Below are 15,706 nucleotides of genomic sequence, written 5' to 3' on the forward strand. Positions count from 1 at the left end.
AGCAACCAATCACCCACCCAATTTCCGCAGCACCAGCCAATAAAAAGCACTTGACACAGCCACCACTCAGCAACAAAATCGCCACTGACAAGTACGGTATATTTCTAGATGTGTGAGTCCCCTCCCCCCCCCATATTAACATTTCTGAAAGAAAAAAATAGTAGTATATGTTAATGACAGGAGCCGAGCAATAGAGGAAGGTGAGTGGGAGGGACAGTTCATTGTGTTTGTTTGTTTGTTTGTTTGTTTGTGTGTGTGTGTGTGTGTGTGTTTGTTTGGGAAGGGGTAGCATTTCCCCAACCTGCCTCACCTCTGCTGCTACCTACGTACCAAAATCAAATAGAGCACATTGAAGTTCTGAGTAATGAAAAAGGGTTTATGTTATGCTGAACCTTATCATGACAATACCTAATCCTCTATTAGTGCAAGATCTTTATCATATCCAAATAACAAAGTTAGAGGGTCCATTGGTAACTTGTTGTTACTTTAATGTCATTTATTGTACACCCCCCCCAAAAAAAAAATAATTCTGATTTTAGGATACATCCAGAATATTCTACAACCGGGCATTTGCTTCTTTGCACCTCCTATAGGCATCACTTGCTATATATGGTCATGACTTGATGGGGTTAAGAACAATAACTTAAGGATCCTTAAGGATTACACTGACTGCTCTCTGGGGAACATTTTGAGGAATTCATATTTTTATTTTTTCTCCCCTTACCCACAAAGCAGGCTAGATCCAGTAGGTTGGGGCTATCTCATTTCCAGTTGGGGTTTCAAAAAAAAATGCATGGAAAATCAGTAACCACTCCTTTGATTATTTAGTCAGTAGAAAGTGTCATATTTTTGCCCAACAGCAGATTTTCAAGGTGCCTTACGATAACAGAAAATTGCAATGCTGTTAAGACTGGAGATGTTAGGGAGTGGACTTTCTGAATGCAACACGTTTTGGGATTCTTCCCATTTAGGGGTACAGCCTTGGCAAATCTTAAAATAAGGAGGAGGAGGCAGGGATTATTATTTTTAAGCAAACTCCACTATAAATAATATTTGTTGTTTCTTACTGCACAAAAGCACACTGTACGGCACACACTATGCAACTATATGGGCAACTGAGCAGGAGATGACCATTGTCCCTTTTCCTCATTTTCAACGATGCTCCTACATTTCATCACCTCCTTAGGTTCACGCATCTGAATCTCTTACAACACCCTTCCCCACCTGGTGCCCTCCAGACTACAACTGCCATCACCCTTGTCCACTGACCATACTATGTGAGGCTGATGGGAGCTGTAGTCCAAATCATCCAGAGGGCATGGCAAAGGGTGTATTAGAGGCACAATGAACCATTTCTGTGATACCATGGTTATTGTATGGCTTTATTTACAGAGTGGTGACAAAATTCTACCAGCACATCCTGGCCATGGTTTTTGCTGTAGAAGAGATCAATGAAAATCCCAGCATCTTGCTTAATGTCACTCTTGGATTCCACATCTATGACAGCAATTCCATTGCAAGGAATACCTACCGGGCCACGTTGGACCTGCTCTGCAATTCACTCCAGTTCTTCCCAAACTATAACTGTGGCATCCAGAAAAAGCTTGTGGCCGTCATCGGAGGACTTAGCTCTGCTACGACCGCACACATGGCGAAGGTCTTGAGCCTTTACAAGATCCCCCAGGTAGGGTATTCGGCTGTGGGGATTTCCCCTGATCTCATACCCTTCCCTTTTCTTTCTGGTAGCATGCTCATTAATTAGGAGGAGGAGGAAGAATAATGCTGGGTGGGGTTTGAGAGAAAATGAGATATTTGCAGAGAGGTACAAAATGGAGCTTTGAGCATATATCTCTTTATAAAGGGGATCTCAAGGCTGCCTGTTTAATATCCATATTCATCCAGAAAACTGTCTTGCCTGCTTTATCTTGCAAAGGTTCATGGCAAAGTGAAATTTGCTGCCCTGATGTTAACTTAGGCTGCAGTATGCATGCTTACTCTAGAGTACGGATAAGGGATAATAATAATTCTGGGGTTGTATGCATTCTGCTCTGCAACTCCTGGAACAATGTGAGAGCCAGAGTACGGTAAGCTCGTCATTCCCACCATCACATGTCTTTTCCTGAAGGTTTTTGTTCTTTTGTAAACCTTGAAGTCTGTCACAGTCCGGGTTATAGGCTGTCGGAGTCCTGGCTTGGTATGTCGGGACCAGGGTAGAGGTCAAGAATCAGGAATCAGCAGTCCAGGAGTCAGGAAGCCAAGAGTCCACAAATCAGGAAACCAGGAGTCAGGACGCCAAGGGTCCAAGAGTCAGGATACCAGGAGTCAGGAAGCTGAAGCACACATAGGTGGGTAGCATGTTGCTGTGGCAAAGAGCCAGAGGGAAATGCTGGTCTTTTCGACCCCTCCCGGCCCTTGCCACCAGATGCTATGAGTCTTCTGCCAAGCCTCACCTGTGCGGCCACGCCTTGCCCTTCCAGGCCAAACTCAGGAAGGCCCCAGTCCTGCGAGGCCCTACTAGTCACAGGGCCTGGCTCCTGCACACACTCCTGACAGAGTCTCCCCAAGCCTGCTAATATCTCTTTCCTGTGTGTGAATGCAGCCATTCTGGCATCACCAAAATAGAGCCTCCACCATCATTTTATGGCTCTATTTAAAAACTAGAGTAATAAGAATAAATAAATAAATAAAAGTATAATATGTGATGAGGTGTTTCTTCTATTTCACCTCTGAAATTTCTGTCATCTCCCCTGCCCTCCCTGCCCAGCTGTCATATGGCTCATTTGAACCAGGAGTGAGTGGTGAATCTCATTTTCCTTCCTTTTACCACATGGCTCCCAATGAAGCACTTCAATACCAGGGAATTGCCCACCTACTTTTGCATTTTGGGTGGAGATGGGTAGGTCTCATCACTATAGATGATGACAGTGGAGAACATTTCTTGGATGCTTTGGAACCAGTTCTTTCCCATTTAAGAATCTGTCTGGCCTTCACAGAAAGAATTAAAAAGAATATGAGGATGACCAGCGTACAAAAAATTTTCGAGCACATTTTTAATAATACCCCACTTTTCATGAAAAGCAAAGCCAATGCTATTGTTGTATATGGAGAATCTACCACCATGCAGGCGGTGGCAACTATTGTGTGGTTGACGATGGAGTTTATTCCTCTAATACTTCCTGATTCTGTAGAGATGTATTCTGCAGGAAAGGTGTGGATTACAACAGCCCAAATCGATTTCACATTTAGTCCTTTCCAAAGGTTTCTTGATATGCAAATGTTCCATGGTTCAATCTCCTTCACAATTCACTCTATGGAAGTTCAAGGCTTCCAAGAATTTGTTCAGGGTGCAAACCCTTATTATGCATACGGAGATGGTTTTATCAAGGATTTATGGGAACAAGCATTTATTTGCTCTGTTTCAAACTCCTCTGAGTCACCAAACATCACTGACACATGTACCGGAGAAGAGAGTCTGGAGAATCTTCCTGCACCTTATTTTGAAATGAGCATGACTGGCCACAGCTACAGTATCTACAATGCAGTCTATGCCCTGGCACATGCCATACATAGTATGTACAGCTCTAGATCCAGTCACAGAGCAATGAAATATGAAGGTAGCCTGACACATCTAAATATGGAACCCTGGAAGGTAATGTCTCCCCAGTGTCCCTGAATGTCATGTGGTTTGGTGTGAAATGTTCAGCTTAGGGATGGGAGATTCCGTCAATTTCATCTTTTCTCAGATGCACATTTTTCCAGTCTTAAGTTCCATTCACCATCAGTTTGCAATAATAAAAAAGTCTTCATGAAAGTTCATTAGCATTTTAGCATGCATCCCCCCTTTTTTTGCAAATGATTTTCCCTGGCAGAATGTATTCTGTATGTAATGTACACAAATATATTCATTTTTGCATATACTTTCCCCTAATGTACACACATTATGGGAGGAACCGCATTGCAAAATTCAAGGAAGAGCAAATTTAGAAGAAAAGCTGTGTTTTGAATCACATGTTATTTTAGGAAGTGTGATTTAGGGAGGTTCACATTAAAACCCAAATTAAACTGAATTCCCCATCCCTATGACTAGCGTGCCATGTTGCAAAATTATCTGGGGGTAAATAGATCATTGGGTGTATTCCTAGACTTAAAAAGTTCTTCAATTCTCTCATGCGAAGCTCCACTCATTTCTTCAGAGGATCTCATTCAACAACAGTGCTGGAGATGAAATTAGATTTAATGAACGTGGAGAATTAGAAGCCGGTTTTGATGTTACCAACTTGATCACTTTCCCAAATCAATCCTATGTCAGGATCAAAGTAGGAAGTCTGGATCCTCAGGCTCCTCCAGAGAAAGTGTTCACCATTGATGAGGAAAAAATTCAGTGGCATGGAGAATTCACCAAAGTAAGGCAATAGCTACACTCCCTCTCTAATATGAAAATAAAGGTTATCCACCAGCAACACAATCTATGTATCTATTCAGATTTAAGTCCAAGTTCAATGGGGCTCATTCTCAGGTCCGTGAGTAGAGAATTACAGCGTAAAATGGGTGGACAACAGATTTAAAGTGGGTGAAATGAAGCATTTATTCATCCTTTGCCAGGTAAATATTTTTTGTTGGTTTTTTTTGAAATTAAGTAGTACAGAATGTTGTGGTGGCAACTAGCGGTGATGATCATGAAGAGAACTACAAGGTACTAAGGATTGTTGTTGTTGTTTAGTCGTTTAGTCGTGTCTGACTCTTCGTGACCCCATGGACCAGAGCACGCCAGGCACTCCTGTCTTCCACTGCCTCCTGCAGTTTGGTTAGACTCATGTTTGTAGCTTCGAGAACACTGTCTAACCATCTCGTCCTCTGTCGTCCCCTTCTCCGTGTGCCCTCAATCTTTCCCAACATCAGGGTCTTTCCCAGGCAGTCTTCTCTTCTCGTGATGTGGCCAAAGTATTGGAGCCTCAGCTTCACGATCTGTCCTTCCAGTGAGCACTCAGGGCTGATTTCCTTCAGAATGGATAGGTTTGATTTTCTTGCAGTCCATGGGACTCTCAAGAGTCTCCTCCAGCACCATAATTCAAAAGCATCAATAAGGATTAGAGGGCTTCCGGAGGCGGCGCGTTCAGCAATGGCGGTCCTCTTCAGCTGCTGAAGAGGGGCTCCGCGGAAAAGGGTCGTGCGCTGCGGCACAGCGACGACCCATTTAGAGAAACCACGAGTAGAGTGAGCTCGTGGCCATGGGGTTCGGCGGGCACCAGAAGCGACCTCGGAAACGCAGAAGAGACCCCGTAAGGGGTATCGGAACGTGGAGGGGGTAGCGGTGCTGTGAATCCATCGCTCTTTCCGCGGAAGTGAAGCCGCGCGGCTGCTGCTGATCAGCGCTGACCTTTCTTCCTTCAACAACTGAACTGAAACAACTTACTCGTGAGTAAGAAATTTGAGGTTCCATTTGAACTAAATTTGGAGAAATTTGGCTGAAAGCGGGAGACGCTAAAAAGGAAGTCAGTCTTCCGGCTCTGTTTAAAGTGTCGAGCAAAGACTCCTCTAAAGCGGAAGCATTGAAAGGAGTTTAAAAGAAGTTGGAATCTACTTTGCAAACCCGATCTAGACTGCTTAAATCTTAAAAAAAAAAAGTTATAACAGCTTTGTAAGTGGATAAAGACTGTGGTCTCTCTTCCTATCTACCTGTGGATTACAAAGTTATGAAACCTGGCTCCCGATCTGCCTGGATACAAGTTGTATCGGACTGCGGTAACTGTATATAAAATATAAAGAGTAGATAGGTAGCCGTGTTGGTCTGCCATAGTCAAAATAAAAAATTCCTTCCAGTAGCACCTTAAAGACCAACTAAGTTAGTTCTTGGTATGAGCTTCCGTGTGCATGCACACTTCTTCAGATACACTGAAATAGAAGTTGCCAGATCCTTCTATATAGTGAGAAGGTGGGGAGGGGTGTTACTCAGAAGGATGGTGGGAATGGGAGATAGGCAGATAGCTGGGAGAGCCTGTTGACGACTCTTAACGACTGTAATAGGTCTTACAGGAAAAGGCAAGGGGTGGGAAGGTGAGAAATGGTTTAGTTATGTATAGTGAGATAAGAATCCAATGTCTTTGTTAAGCCCAGGTCTTTTCATGGTTTTAAGTTTGGTAATGAGTTGTAATTCAGCAGCTTCTCTTTCCAGTCTATTTCTGAAATTCCTTTGTAGTAAAACAGCTACTTTGAGATCTTGTATAGAATGCCCTGGGAGATTGAAGTGTTCTCCTACTGGTTTCTCTGTTCTGTGATTCTTGATGTCAGATTTATGTCCGTTTATTCTTTGGCGTAAGGTTTGGCCTGTTTGTCCAATATAGAGAGCTGAAGGACACTGTTGGCATTTGATGGCATACACAATGTTAGACGATGAGCAATTAAATAGTCCCGAGATGGTATGTGTGATGTTGTTGGGGCCAGTAATGGTGTTGTCCGGGTGTATGTGGCAGCAAAGTTGGCATCTGGGTTTATTGCAGGCTCTGGTGCCAGTGTCTGTGTTAAGTCTGGTTGTAGTATTATTGTGGGTTAGGAGTTGTTTAAGATTGGGTGGCTGTCTGTAGGCAATGAAAGGTCTTCCTCCCAGAGCTTGAGAAAGAGAACTGTCATTGTCCAGGAGAGGTTGTAGATCTCTGATGATGCGTTGTACTGTTTTAACTTGGGAGCTGTATGTGATGACTAGAGGTGTTCTGTTATTTTCTTTTTTGGGTCTGTCTTGCAGCAAGTTCTCTCTGGGTATCAGTCTGGCTCTGTTGATCTGTTGTCTAACTTCATCTGCTGGGTATTTTAGTTCTGAGAAGGTTTGCTGTAGATCCCTTAGGTGAGAGTCTCTGTCTGTAGAATTGGAACAGATGCGGCTGTAACGTAGTGCCCGGCTATATACAATGGACTGTTTGGTATGTTTGGGATGGTAGCTAGAGGCATGTAGATATGTTTGTCGGTCAGTTGGTTTGCGGTATAAGGTGGTGTCTATGCGCCCATCCTGTATTTTTATAGTAGTGTCCAAAAAATGTATTTCTTGCATAGATTGATTCATTGTAAGGTTGATTGTGGGGTGAAAATCATTAAATTTCTGGTGAAAGGTGTCCAGGGTCTGTTGACCATGTGTCCAGATGATAAAAATATCATCAATGTATCGCAGGTACAAGAGAGGTTTGAGTGGGTAGGAGTTCAGGAAACGTTGTTCTAAATCTGCCATGAAGATGTTGGCATACTGTGGGGCCATGCGGGTGCCCATTGCTGTGCCGCTGATCTGAAGAAACAGGTCATCACCGAATTTGAAGTTGTTGTGGGTAAGGACAAATTGGCAGAGTTTGGTGGCAAGGTCCGCTGTGGTTTTATCTGATATGGTGTTCCTTATGGCTTGTAAACCATCGTTGTGTGGGATGTTGGTGTACAGAGATTCCACATCCATAGTAGCTAGTATAGTGTTGTCGGGAAGATTATTTAAAGATTGTATTTTCCTCAGAAAATCTGTGGTGTCACGTACATAGCTGGGAGCATTGATGGCATATGGTTTCAGAACAGAGTCCATATAACCGGAGACACCCACTGTAACAGTGCCAATACCTGAAATGATGGGGCGTCCTGGATTTCCTGGTTTGTGTATTTTGGGTAGAAGATAGAAAGTTCCTGGTCAAGGTTCTGTTGGTGTGTTGGTGAGGATCTGTTCTTGGATGTGTGGGGGTAGCTCCTTAACAATCTTGTTTAGTTCTTTCTTGTATTCTTGTGTGGGGTCTGAGTCCAATTTTGTGTAAAAGGCGGTATTGGAAAGTTGTTTGTGAGCCTTCTGAATGTAGTCAGTTTTGTTCATGATGACGACAGCTCCACCTTTGTCTGCTTCTTTAATTATAATGTCTGGGTTGTTTCTGAGATTATTTATGGCTGAAAGGATATCCCGCCTTTCACTCCCTTTAAGGAGTCTCAACATTCTCCTTTCCCTTCCTCCCCCACAACAAACACTCTGTGAGGTGAGTGGGGCTGAGAGACTTCAAAGAAGTGTGACTGGCCCAAGGTCACCCAGCAGCTGCATGTGGAGGAGCGGAGACGCGAACCCGGTTATCCAGATTACGTGACTACCGCTCTTAACCACTACACCAAACTGGTAAAAAAAAGAGGAGTAGTGATCTATGCAAAGGAGAGCCTGGCACCAAAATTGGTATTTAAAGACGAACAAGGAAGAATTTTGGCGATTGAAATACAATCACAAGGAGAAAAATTTTTGATAGTTGGAATATATGCACCAAACGATGGGAAATCGGAATTTTACAAGAGACTGCATGAGACAATGCTGGACCATATTGACTATACCAACATCATTTTGATGGGAGATATGAATGGGGTAGTCTCTACCTACATGGATAAGTCACAAAACCAAAACTTGAACAAGGATGGCAGACTTCCAAAGACTTTTTTTGAACTTACAGACAATATGGACTTGATCGACATTTGGAGGACAAAGAACCCTCTAGGTATGGAGGGAACTTTCTTTTCTGAGGCCCACCTATCATGGACAAGAATCGACCAAATCTGGATATCAAGAGGACTGGCACCTAAGACAAAAAAAATAGAGATCTGCCCTAAAACTTGCTCCGACCATAATGCTCTGAAAATGGATTTGAGACTTACACCAGCTGGATCCTTCAGATGGAGAATGAATGACTATTTGTTTAGAGATCAGGAGATTGTGAAGAAGGCCCAAAAAACGTTGAAAGACTATTTTGAAATAAACTTGAACACTTCGGTGGAAAAGAAAACAATCTGGGACGCGAGCAAAGCCGTTATGAGAGGGTTCCTGATACAACAGAACACTATTAAGAAGAAACTCTGGAATGGTAAAAAGGACAAGATTTTGGATAAAATAAGAGATGGAGAAAAAAAATTGAGACTAAATCCAAAATCAAAAGAAGTCTTAAGAGAAATAAAATTCTGTCAAGTACAATATACAAAATTGATAAACCAAGAAATTGAATGGAAAATTAAACAGGTGAAACAAAGATCATTTGAATCGGCGAATAAATGTGGGAAGCTGCTGGCATGGCAGCTGAAGAAGAGACAAAAATTGAACTTTGTTACCAATCTGGAGGTTGAAGGAGAATGTATTCAGAAACCAGAATAAATTAGAAAGTGTTTCCAGAGATACTTTAAAAAGTTGTACACCCAAGGACCACAAGCAGAGATGGAAATAAATAACTTCTTAAAAAGCCATGGCCTGCAAAAGTTAACACAAGATAAACAAACAGCCCTGAACTATAGAATAACACAACAGGAAATTGAAAGAGCCATTCAGAATATGCAAATAGGCAAATCCCCAGGCCCAGACGGGCTTACCTCCAAATATTATAAGACACTGATGGAATATTTGATACAGCCATTAATGGAGGTATGCAACCAGATTATGGAAGGGAAGGGGGCACCAGAATCGTGGAAAGAAGCATTCATCACTCTGATACCAAAACTGGAATCTGAAAAGACTCAACTTAAAAATTATCGTCCCATCTCACTCCTAAATGTGGATTACAAAATTTTTGCTGATATTTTAGCAAATAGACTGAAAAAAGTTTTGAACGAAGTAATTCATAAGGACCAAGCAGGCTTTCTCCCTGGTAGGCATTTGTCTGACAACACCAGGAATATTATTGATGTTTTGGAGCTACTACAGACAAATATGAACACGAAAGCAGTTTTGATTTTTATAGATGCGGAGAAGGCCTTTGACAATATATCTTGGAAATTTATGAAGAAAAATTTGGAAGGGATGGGAGTGGGAAGGGCGTTTCAAAATGGTATTGAAGCAATCTATTCAGAACAAAAGGCCAAATTGATAGTAAACAGTGTGGTGACAGAGGAGTTTAAAATTGAAAAAGGGACACGACAGGGGTGCCCCCCTATCACCCTTGCTATTTATTTCTGTCCTGGAGGTGTTGCTGAACTTGATTAGGAGGGATCAGCTGGTGGAAGGAATACAGGTCGGAGAAAAGCAATATAAACTTAAGGCCTTTGCAGACGATTTGGTTTTGACACTACAGGAGCCAGAAACCAGTACAAAAAGAGCTCTAGAACTAATTTCTGAGTTTGGTCGGGTGGCGGGATTCAAGTTGAACAAACAAAAAACTAAGGTTTTGGCAAAAAACTTGACATCTTCAGAAATAGATGGGTTCCAGAAGGAAACAGAATTAAATGTGGTTACAAAAGTGAAATACCTGGGGGTTAATTTGACTGGGAGAAATTTGAATCTATTTAAGGATAATTATGAAAAATGCTGGTCGGAAATTAAAAAGGATTTAGAAATTTGGTCAAGATTGAAACTCTCCTTGTCGGGAAGAATTGCAGCAGTAAAGATGAATGTATTGCCAAGAATGTTGTTTTTGTTTCAAACCCTTCAGATCGTGGACAGAGTGGAATGTTTTGGAAAGTGGCAGAGAGATATCACGAAATTTGTCTGGCAGGGCAAAAAGCCCCGAATAAAATTTAAGATTTTAACAGATGCAAAGGAAAGAGGGGGGTTTGCCCTGCCGGACCTAAGATTGTATTATGAAGCTGCATCTCTCTGCTGGATGAAAGATTGGTTTCTGTTAGAAAACACCGATGTCCTAGATCTGGAAGGGCATAGTAACGCTTTTGGGTGGCACGCATATCTTTGGTACGACAAGGCAAAGTCTCATAAACTGTTTAAAAACCATATTGTCAGGAAAGCTCTATTCATTGTCTGGACTAAATACAAGGACTTATTTGAAAGTAAGACCCCGAGGTGGTTATCACCGGTGGAGGCTAAGGCTATAAAATTACGTAATATGGAGAGTGGCTGGTTGAAATATTGTGAGATAATTGAAAGAGATGGTGATACTTGGAGGTTGCAGAGTTTTGAAAAACTGAAAGGAAAGGTGCGAGACTGGTTCCACTATGCCCAAATCTTAGAGACTTTTAAAAAAGACAAAAAAATTGGCTTCCAGGTGGAAAAATCAAAACTAGAGACAGAATTACTTGAACCTAAGACGAAAGTGCTTTCAAGAATGTATAACTTGCTGCTTAAGTGGAATACTCAAGATGAGATAGTCAAATCAGCTATGATAAAATGGGCACAAGACATTGGGCACAACATTATGTCTGAAGACTGGGAAAGGTTGTGGACCACCAGTATGAAATTCACGGCATGTAGTGCCTTAAAGGAAAACATTATGAAAATGGTATACAGGTGGTACATGACCCCAGTCAAACTTGCAAAGATATATCATTTGTCTGACAATAAATGTTGGAAATGTAAGGAGGCTGAAGGAACTTTTTTTCACCTCTGGTGGACATGCCCGAGGGTGAAGGCTTTTTGGGAAATGATTTATAATGAGTTGAAAAAGGTGTTTAAATACACCTTTTACAAGAAACCAGAGGCCTTCCTCCTGGGCATTGTGGGCCAGAGAGTGTTAAAAAAAGATAGAACTTTCTTTTTATATGCAACTACAGCAGCAAGAATTCTTATAGCCAAATACTGGAAGGCACAGGAGCTACCCACGCTGGAAGAATGGCATTCGCAGCTGATCGACTACATGGAATTAGCTGAAATGACAGGCAGAATCCGAGATCTGGGAGAAGACGCAGTGGAAGAGGACTGGAAAAAATTTAAGGACTATTTACAAAAACATTATAAGTTACATGAATGTTGAGAATTTGCTAAGTGTTCTGGAAAAACATGCTTCAGTATTGAAATTGGTAAGCGATGGAAATTAAGTTAAGATTTAGAAATGCATAAATTGTGGACTATATAACTAAATGAAAACACAAAAACATTTGAAATAAGGTATTAATTTGCTGTTTATTTTCATTGTAAAGAAAGCAGGGGATGGAGGACGTGGGGAAGTCTGGTTGATTATGAAAATTGATGTGAAAAAGTGAACTTCTTTTTTCTTTCTATAATTTCTTTTCTTTTCTGTAAAACCGCTTTTGTTGAGCCATTGATGATGTATTTTTACCCTGGAAAAAAGCAATAAAAAAACTATTATAAAAAACAACAACAAAAGCATCAATAAGGATTAGAAAGAATAATTCGGAGGTTTAAAGGAACAGAGTGAGGCTGTTTGCAAAAGGGTTTCAAACATCCCCGTGTTGTACTTCATAGTCCCGACAAGAAGCATCAGCATCTGATATCGCTATGATGTTAGATGATTGACAGATGGACAGTCACACCCACATTTGATGGACAGATGGAGAGTCACCCTGTCCCATTTGGCCTGCTAGGAGTGGGGAAATAACCATTTGACCTACCAACCAGAAAAGATAAAATGCCATCATTTCATAGCAGCAGTTCACTTGCTTAACCTCTCTCACCACCAAAGGAATACAAGTGAATAGCAAAAAGGACCCGCAGAAGCGACACTGACACAAAACCCCACACATACACTACCGTATTTTTTTGCTCTATAAGATGCACTTTTTCCTTCCTAAAAAGTAAGGGGAAATGTGTGTGCATCTTATGGAGCGAATGCAGGCTGCGCAGCTATCCCAGAAGCCAGAACAGCGAGAGGGATCGCTGTGCAGCGCTCCCTCTTGCTGTTCTAGCTTCTGGCTTAGCTCCTCTGTCCCTTCCCCCACCTCCTGGAAAAGCTCCCAAGAGCTGCACTCCCTGTCACGAGCTGTGTGGGGGCTTTTCCCCAAGGAGGGTCAAGGGCAGCCTGTCAAAAGCCCCAACGAGCCACACACACGCTCCACACAGCTTGTGAAAGGGAGCTCTGAGCAGAGCCTGGGATGCAGACAGGCTCTGCTCAGTGCTCCCTTTAAAGAATATTTTTTTCTTGCATTCCCCCTCTAAAAACTAGGTGGGTCTTATGGTCAGGTGCGTCTTATGGAGCGAAAAATACAGTAAGTAGAATAGAAGCATTGCCACCCCACCCCACCCCACCCCACCCCACCCACCATTCCCCCCTCCACCTCTTTCCCCCTTTTCTTCCTAATGTACCACTAATGTCTCAGCAAATGAAACTGATCTGTAGAAAATGTAACGTGGAAAAAGAGACATTGCATATACTTTTGTAAACCAAGAAATCTTTAATATTTTTTTTAAAAAAACAACAACACACCAATGAACACCAGCTGGTGAAAACAAAATACCATTTTCCCCAGTCTTCTGTCGTTTATGGACAGGTGCCCCCCGTCTCGGTGTGCAATGACTGCTGCCAGCCTGGTTATCAGAAGATCACAAAGGAGGGTGCACCATCTTGCTGCTACACCTGTTCTCCATGCCAAGAAGGGAAGATTTCAGCTCTAGAGGGTAAGTGACAAAGAGCACGGTATTCTCAAGCAAATGAAAAGTGAGAACCAAAGATGTCCAGAGAAATGAGAGTTGAACTTTGAACAGGCACTTAAATCTCACCTCTGCATAGAGAGAGCTACTGTTCCTCAACCCCAGAATTCCCGCCTGTCAAATTAGAGCCACCATTGTGAGAAGACATGTGGTAAGGCAGGGATGGGGAACCTGTGACCCTCCAGATCCTCCTGGACTCCAACTCCCATCTGGCCCAGCCAGCACAGCCAACGGTTGGGGTGATGGGTGTTGTAGTCCAGCAACACCTAAAGGGCCAGTCAGACCAAGTTCAGCCTTAAGATCTTCCAAAGAAACCATGCTGATTGTCACTTGGTGGTTGGGGCGTAGTGTCCTCTTTTGCTACTAGAGGTGAAGCGGGAAGTGCTGCCAACACTGCCTGCTCTACTGCTGCTGTGTGCCCTTCCAGGCAGCATCGGTTTGCATGAGATCTCACCCCAAATGGATGCAATCTGGCCCCAAATCGACACCAATGGTGGTGGTGCTTTTCCGCTGCTAGCAAGGGCAGTGAGGCAAGTAGGGCACCCATAGAAGTGCCACCTGGGGGTCTTCTACCACCAAATGCAGCGGCCTCACCCTGCCTAATGGCTGGGCCAGCTCTGCTTGGTGGCAACACGGAAGTGGACTTTCGTGGTGGCAGCACCCACCCTTGTACCCTCCCCTGAGTGGTTTGAGAAGCAGCTCCAGTAATCAGCTTTAAATGTTTCTTTGAAAGCATATATGCTTACATAGGCTTTCCTGGAGTCAGATTCCTTCTTTTCAAACTTTTTTTTAATCTAAAGTAAATATTGGCACTCTGTTTTCGTTTAAGAAGTTTTATTTGATTGTTGTTGTATTTTAATATGACTTGATTCCGCCTCGTCCTGATTATATTTCATGTAAACCACTTCGAGATTTCTTTCTATATGGATTTTACAAATCAACCAATGTAAGCACACCACTGGCAATTGGATAGTTCTTCCGGCATGGACTTATCCTGCTGGATTTAACAAGGTATCTATCAAGTTAGCAGGAAGGCAGGAATTCCCACTCTATCCCAGTTACCCTACAGCTATGCTTGTAACAACCAGGGAAGTCCTTGGTCACCTCTACAAATATGTAAATATATGAATTGTCACTGAGACTTATCAACTCCTCCTTTTCTCAGACACAGACTCTTGTTTCCAGTGCTCTGAAGATCAGCATCCAAATGAGGCTCAAAATCAATGCATCCCTAAGATTGTAACTTTCCTCTCTTACGAAGAACCTTTGGGGATCAGCGTGGCTTTGTTTGCCATCTCTTTTTCCCTGGTAACTTCCTTAGTGTTGGGAACTTTTCTTAAACACCGGGACACGCCTATTGTCAAAGCCAATAACCGGAGCCTCAGCTACACTCTCCTAGTCTCCCTCCTGCTCTGTTTCCTCTGTCCGCTGCTGTTCATTGGCCAACCTGGGAAAGTGATTTGCATGCTCAGGCAACCGTCATTCAGCATCACCCTCTCTGTGGCTGTTTCGTCTGTCTTGGCCAAAACCATGACAGTGCTTCTTGCCTTCTTGGCCACTAAACCAGGTTCCAGGATGAGCAAATGGGTGGGGAAAAGGCTAGCAACTTCCATTGTTCTTTGTTGCTCCCTTGTTCAAGTTGGCATTTCGACAGCATGGCTGGGATCGGCTCCCCCCTTCCCAGATTTTGACATGCACTCATTGGCAGGTGAGGTCATAGTTGAATGTAATGAAGGCTATGCCACCTTCTTCTACTGTCTACTGGCCTTTATGGGTTTGCTAGCTGTCGTCAGCTTCACTTTGGCTTTCCTAGTCAGGAAGCTTCCAGATGCTTTCAACGAAGCCAAGTTTATCACCTTCAGCATGTTGGTTTTCTGCAGTGTTTGGGTATCCTTTGTTCCAACCTACCTGAGCACTAAGGGGAAATACATGGTGGCAGTGGAGATCTTCTCCATTTTGGCCTCTGGGGCTGGACTGCTGAGCTGTATCTTTTTCCCCAAATGCTTTGTCATTATGATGAGGCCTGAGCTGAACAATAGAGAACAGTTAATAAAGAGAAAGAAATAAATGACCTGAAGTGCCACCTGTCTCCTGTCATGTCTTCACACAGAAAGAAGCATGATGGAAAAACACTGCAGTTAGGCACAGCACCAAGAGAAGGTGCCCCAGACTAGAGCCCTATTAGGCAGTCTGTGATGACTTTCCTCCTCTGGTACCAGAAGTTTTCACTTTTTAGCAATCTAGGGCAGACCAAGGGAGCCAATGGTGCCCTCTCAAATTTGGTATTATTCAGTTTATTGTCAGCTAACCTTCATAAGCTAACTTGAAAGCACAATGGAGGGGGGCCATATTCCCTCATTTGCTCTCCTTCTTGGGGGCCACTTCTCAGTGGTGAGC

At 42.9% G+C, this 15,706-nt stretch overlaps 1 protein-coding gene across 1 annotated transcript; it reads left to right on the top strand.

The window, feature by feature from the left end:
- Positions 1-1,426: 1,426 nt before the first annotated feature.
- On the top strand, positions 1,427-15,625 carry LOC310691545 (vomeronasal type-2 receptor 116-like; the record flags this gene model as incomplete). Its single annotated transcript, XM_083471407.1, has 4 exons — positions 1,427-1,684; positions 4,194-4,403; positions 13,150-13,276; positions 14,475-15,625. The coding sequence occupies 4 exons, from the start codon at positions 1,427-1,429 to the stop codon at positions 15,374-15,376; spliced, it is 1,497 nt and encodes a 498-aa protein (XP_083327533.1). The 3' UTR covers positions 15,377-15,625.
- Between the last annotated feature and the right edge of the window lie 81 nt (positions 15,626-15,706).

This window comes from Podarcis liolepis, assembly GCF_965112155.1.
Source record: "Podarcis liolepis genome assembly, chromosome: 13".
Classification (NCBI taxonomy): domain Eukaryota; kingdom Metazoa; phylum Chordata; class Lepidosauria; order Squamata; family Lacertidae; genus Podarcis; species Podarcis liolepis.